The sequence below is a fragment of the Natator depressus genome, chromosome 2 (assembly GCF_965152275.1).
Source record: "Natator depressus isolate rNatDep1 chromosome 2, rNatDep2.hap1, whole genome shotgun sequence".
Lineage (NCBI taxonomy): Eukaryota > Metazoa > Chordata > Testudines > Cheloniidae > Natator > Natator depressus.
Window position 1 is genome coordinate 231147417 of NC_134235.1, and position 6006 is coordinate 231153422.

General features: G+C 34.5%; 1 protein-coding gene across 2 annotated transcripts in view; it reads left to right on the top strand.

The window, feature by feature from the left end:
• The window catches only part of YME1L1 (YME1 like 1 ATPase), a 31760-nt gene extending 26226 nt beyond the window's left edge, over positions 1–5534 (top strand). The window contains exons 16-19 of one of the 2 annotated variants that reach the window (XM_074946135.1): positions 1059–1185; positions 1289–1362; positions 2088–2174; positions 3561–5534. In XM_074946135.1, the coding sequence (XP_074802236.1) occupies positions 1059–1185; positions 1289–1362; positions 2088–2174; positions 3561–3704 (432 nt within the window). In that variant the 3' untranslated portion in view covers positions 3705–5534. The remainder of the gene's footprint in view (positions 1–1058; positions 1186–1288; positions 1363–2087; positions 2175–3560) is intronic. The other variant, XM_074946136.1, reaches the window with a different exon arrangement.
• The last annotated feature ends 472 nt before the right edge of the window (positions 5535–6006 follow it).

Sequence of the window (6006 nt, forward strand, 5' to 3'; positions counted from 1 at the left end):
TAAGGCAGCAGCGCAGAAGTAAGGGTGGCATGCTATGGTATTGCTACCCTTACTTCTGTGCTGCTGCTGGCGGGGCACTGCCTTCAGAGTTGGGTGCCTGGCTAGCAGTCACCGCTCTCCAGCCACCCAGGTCTGAAGGTAATGCAGAAGTAAAGGTGGCAATACTGCGACCCCCCCCCCCCCCCCACGCGCGCGCACACAATAACCTTGCGAACCCCCAGTTTGAGAAACCCTGGTTTCTCCTGTGAAATCTGTATAGAATAGGGCAGTGGTTCTCAAACTTCATTGGACCATGACCCCCTTCTGACAACAAAAATTACTAATAAATCAAGATTGAATGTTTTTTAAAAAGGGATGTTGTAGGAATACAAGAATTATTTTGGAAGTTTTATGGCCTGTGTTGTACGGGAGGTCAGACTAGATGATCACAATGGTTCCTTCTGGCCTTGGAATCTATGAATCTATATCCCTCAGACAAGTTGACCTGTGCTCAGCACACATTTAGGAAATAGTGGGGATACTAGTCATTTTGTAGTTCCCTGATCTTGGTTCTTAGGTATATGAACCTGTAGGTTGCTTAGGGCTTCTGATTTTACATTTTACCAATAAAACACCTCTGATTTTAAAAAAAAAAGAAAAGAAATTGGTATTTATCCAATAAACACTGAAAATAGTTACTTGTATCTTAGGCCTTGTCTACACAGAGCAGTAGTTTGGACTACGGGGGTGTGATTTTTAAAGCACACTGTGTTGATCTTTAATAGGTCCGTGGAGACCCTGCTGGTGTGCACTAAAAGTTCCCTAGTGTGCTTTAACATAGTGCAATTTGAAACAGGATTACATTAAAGTGTACTAAGGAATGTTACAAAGAGATTGCTCATTACAGTATATACTGATGAGCCCTGAAAACCCCTGATTTTTAGACATCTATATAAAACTCAAATTGCTTAAAACCCCCCTGAAAAATGAAATTAATAAATCCAGAAAAAAACAGAAGCCCTAACACTGCTGTTTTATGCTCTATTTTATTTTAGTCTGACCAGTTCTACATTTTATAGGTATCTTTGCTACCAGAAAACGACAGGTGGAGTGAAACTAGATCCCAGCTGCTTGCACAAATGGATGTTAGTATGGGAGGGAGAGTAGCAGAAGAACTCGTATTTGGAAGTGATCACATCACAACAGGTCAGTTGATATCTGTGGCTAAAGAATCTTCTCTCAATGGATATTAAGTTTATGTAACTTTGGTTTAGCTGACTCTAACTTAAATTTTGTTTTTAATATCTAGGTGCTTCCAGTGACTTTGACAATGCTACTAAAATAGCAAAGCTGATGGTGACTAGGTTTGGAATGAGTGAGAAGGTAAGATCATATTAATTCAATCTTAGTCATACCAAGTCATAGCTATTGCTCTGATTCTGTACCTTTTATGTGCACACAGCTATGAAAGATCAAGGTATATAGAGATCAAAAAATTCTGTTGACATAGTAACTAGTGATTTGGCTAATTTGAAATGCAGGCTTTGTCTTTTGACCTTTATACAGTGGGTTTTCTTTGAGTTCTGTACACTTGACGTATCAACTTATACGCTTGCATTAGTTAAACAAATTTCTGCTTATGCATGCTCACAAGATTTTTTTTTTTTTTTTTTTTTTTGGTAGCAAAATAAATGTTCTAAAACATAATATAATCTTAAGGATTCATTCCTTGGAAGAAAATCTCAGCTGAGGTTTGGAAAAGGGGTGGAGAGAACTGAGTTTTTTTGCAGACTTTTAAAGAGACAGCATTATATAGGCTAGCTTGAAAAGAATAAAAATTATTTCACAGCTAAGATGTAATCTTAAAGGGAGCTTTGTTTGACCGTGTGGAAATATAATCCTGAAGTGAGGTTATAGCTCATTTTGGCTTGTGACTTTTTGCGGGATTTATTAATATGGATGTATATATTATCTTATCTAGCAATTTTGTTTGCTTATCTATATGGTAGATAGGCGAGTGGGTGATGCTATTTATACAAAAATAGCAATAGCATCAGTGTTTTATTGAAATGGAGGATTTTTCTTGTCTTGTTATTCTCTTTCTTTAGCTTGGTGTCATGACGTACACAGATACAGGGAAACTCAGTCCTGAAACCCAGTCTGCAATTGAACAGGAAATAAGAACACTTTTAAGGGTAAGATTTGTTTCCTGCGATTACTTATCTCATTTAAGAGGTGGGCTGAACAAAGATAATGAATGATTGATTATATTGGTTTCTTTGCAATATACAATATAGTGTCTGACCTTGTGGATGGAAATATTCTTAAAGGTGCAGCTAAGTTAAATTTGAATAAAAACGCACAGTCTCTTCATATTGAATTCCTTTGAGGAGGAGTTAGTAGCTTTGCATTTGGTTTATGTTTAAGCAGTATGGCATAGGCTGGGTTGGTTTAGTTATCCAGGCACACCTGATGCATTCCATGTTAACACATGGTGCTGTGCTTTAACTGTGTAATTTCCAATGAATTAATGTGGGAGTTTCACTGAATACCTTCCAGTCACCTATTTTAGAACAGGGGGTGATTTTGTGTTACTTTCACACTGTTTTATATCTTTCCCTCAAGTAATTGAACATAATTCTTTGTCATTCTGCGAATTCCAGATCAGAGTTCCAATTTAGGGTATCTACTACCATTTTTTCAAATTTTTACTTCCTGGTTAGCATTTTGAGGGATGGTTGGTGGTTAAATTATATTGTATTTAAATAATTATTCTAACTCTTAATAGTGCTGATATATTTGAGATTCAGATTTATTATGTTTAATTTAAAATGGTGTATTGGAATTTTCAGATTACATATATTTATAGCATTGTGATAAGTGTTGCTATATCTTTCTAATCCTCTATTTTCAATGGATCATAACTTAAATTTTTTGGGAGGTAATTAAAAAAAATTATCTAAAAGTGAATTGATAAAAGGTACTTTTTACCTTAAAAATAACCAAAAAAACTTTAGATTGTACACTCTTTGGAGCCTGGGCACATTTTGAGAGAGACAGCAACATCTGAAGCTGTGTAATACGAGTATTTTTAAATGTTATTAAGCCCTTTTATTGTATTCTGATAATTCACAGGGTTTGATTTTAAAACTTGACATGTTCAATAGTAATCTTTGAGGAATCTTATACTGATCAGTCATTTGGTTTCCAAATTTACTAAAAAAAAGAAAAAAAATTAAGTAGCACAAAGCAGGTCTGCAGGATTGCTTCCTCAACCCACACATAGACCCTGATCCTGCAAAGACTTAAATGTGGGTGGAAAGTTACACACATGAGGAGAGCCATTGAAGTCTGTGGGACTCTAATCATAAGCATAAAATGCTTCAAGTGCTTAAGTCTTTGAAAGATCAAAGCTATACTTAAGAGTGAACTGAAAGGACATCTCTCACGGGTGCTGAGTACCCTTTCTTAGTGGTTTATATTGAATCTAATGAGGAAAACAATTTTAAAAAATGTACTTGTATCATTTTCTTAAATTTTCTGTTCTGAATTTTAAAAAAAGTTTTACCTTTTTACTTTAGGACTCATATGAGCGAGCAAAGAACATCTTGAAGACCCATGCAAAAGAACACAAGAATTTAGCAGAAGCTTTATTGACATATGAGACTTTGGATGCCAAAGAAATCCAGATAGTTGTAGAGGGGAAAAAACTAGAAGTGAGATAACAACTTCCTTTATGGAGTCTAACTGATAATTTGAAGAATGTACATCTAGCAATGCAGTTGTCTCTGAATGCAACATAGCTTTTTTTCTTCCTGATGTTTGCATCGTATTAATAACATTTCTTAGCGTTATGCATTGTCTTGAGCTTTTGTTACAATTATCTAATTTTTGTCTTTGTTCAGAATGAGAAACAAGGTATAAAGTAAGTTCCCCTAGGAAAAAGAAATCAGAAATATAAAATCTCAGGGTTGAATCCACCTTGTTTGGAGACCTCAGTCAAATGTTGAAATGGGAAGAAAAGAAAAGTGAATGCTCTAGTATGTTCAAGCATATTTTCCTTGGTTATGCTGCTATGTGTGGGCTTGAAGTGGTACCATCTTAATATGTACAGTATAAAGTTTTGTAGAAAGTGAGTCCTTAAGTGCTAAAGTTACAGAACAGTAATGATTTTATGTTTACCAATAAAGTACAGTTTTAAAAAAACCACTGTTCCTGCTCCAGAAATGCAACAAACATAGCTGTTAAATGAGTGGATACACAGTGTATCCCCAATACAGGGAAATACAGGGCTCCCAAAACAGATGAACTGTTGCTAATTTCACTTTCATTGCTCTTAAAAGATAAAATGTATGCATATGATTCAAAATTTTCAATGCAATATGTGGGCAATAATGGGATACACCTGTTTAAAACTCTTTGGAGCACGCTGTAAAAAGTAGTGTTCATGCTGACAAAACTGTGCCAGGAATGGGAAATGCTGCGCTGTCACACCTAATGTGTTCCTGACAAGGTTATCTCTCAAACTTTATAAAGGCAAGATATGGATGTAATTTGATAGCCATGCTTTTATACTGCTGGACATATTATTGAATTGGTTTTTACTAATATTGTGTATGGGCTTTTTGATAAACCTGTGAAAGATTTCTTCCAAGAGGAGACAAGTATTACTCAACAAAAAAGGGTACTTCAGAAGCAAGTGGCTTGTTTTAAAAAACATTCCCTGTTACCTGTTCCATAAAAATAAGTCCTTTTTTGCTTGAAATTCTACAACTTTTAATCCATATAAATACTCAGACATTCTAGAGCCAGAAGAAAGTCTAAAAGAAAATGTTAGCAACTAGGTTATAGTCAAGCAAAAACTATTGCTAGTAGCATTATATATGCATCTTGCTGCAGCCAGGTCCAAGGAATAATTTTTAGGAAAATTAACACTTGCCGATTAGAAGCATCTCTCCATACAATTATAGAATATTAGACACTATACGCTTTTTCTGTCCTAGAGAGAAGGCTTTTATTAGAAAATTAACATTTAAGGTTAAATAGTGAAAAATAGTGCCAATAAATGTGGAAAAAATTGAAATAAGTTGGTAATTAAATTTAGAATTAGCATTAACACAGGATTTTGTTGTAAGTATAACATTGGGCTAGCTCAATTTTTTTTATTAGTAGAGAATGCGTTTTCCTTTCCTTTCAAAACCATTGCTGCAATACCTCTGTTTTTTCCTATTTACTATGTTTTCATTCAGTCAACTTAGTACCATGACATCCCTAGTACAGTATGGAAGAACCTCAAGACATTTGCTCTAAAACAGTATACCAAGCTGCTTGGCTGATTGGTTACAGATGTATATGTATTTTAGGAATATGCATTCAGAAACATGCAAATATGACATGCTTGGCATCTGTTTTTGGAATAATAAAGGTTCATTTTAGTATGCACTTTGCTTTTTCATTTTTCTTTCACTGTATATTGATATAAAGTGTAATACTAGTTTCCCTCTTATGTAAATTGAGGTGTATAAACCATGCTTAAATTTGTAAATAAATTCAACCATTATGGCAAACTTGTAGTTTCTTCAGTTCGACCACTAGGAAGTTTTTTTTCTGAAACACTCAAACTTTATTTCCTAAAATTGTTACTTTTAGTAATTAGTTGACTTAATAGAGGGACAGTTCTTTTTTTGTCTGGTAAATAATATTAATAGTTTATTTAAACTAAACAAAAAGAAAAACTTGCCACTCTTGAAGTCAACAAATCTATTTTGTTGGTTTATATAACCAAAAGTTAACTATATTTTTTTTAATTGTCCCTATTTTAAATCCTTCAAATGCTACTCCATGTGCTCACAAGAGGAAATCACTAGAGGAAAGCGGTCATTTTAAAATTGAGGGTCGCTCTGTCTTCCTTTTAACACTGTAAACGGTCTGAGATTCAACGGTTTCCTGTTTTATTTCATTTGTAACAGCTGGATCTCTATTTATGTATGTGATAGTTGTAAGCTTTGTCTCAGAAACTTGGTTCCT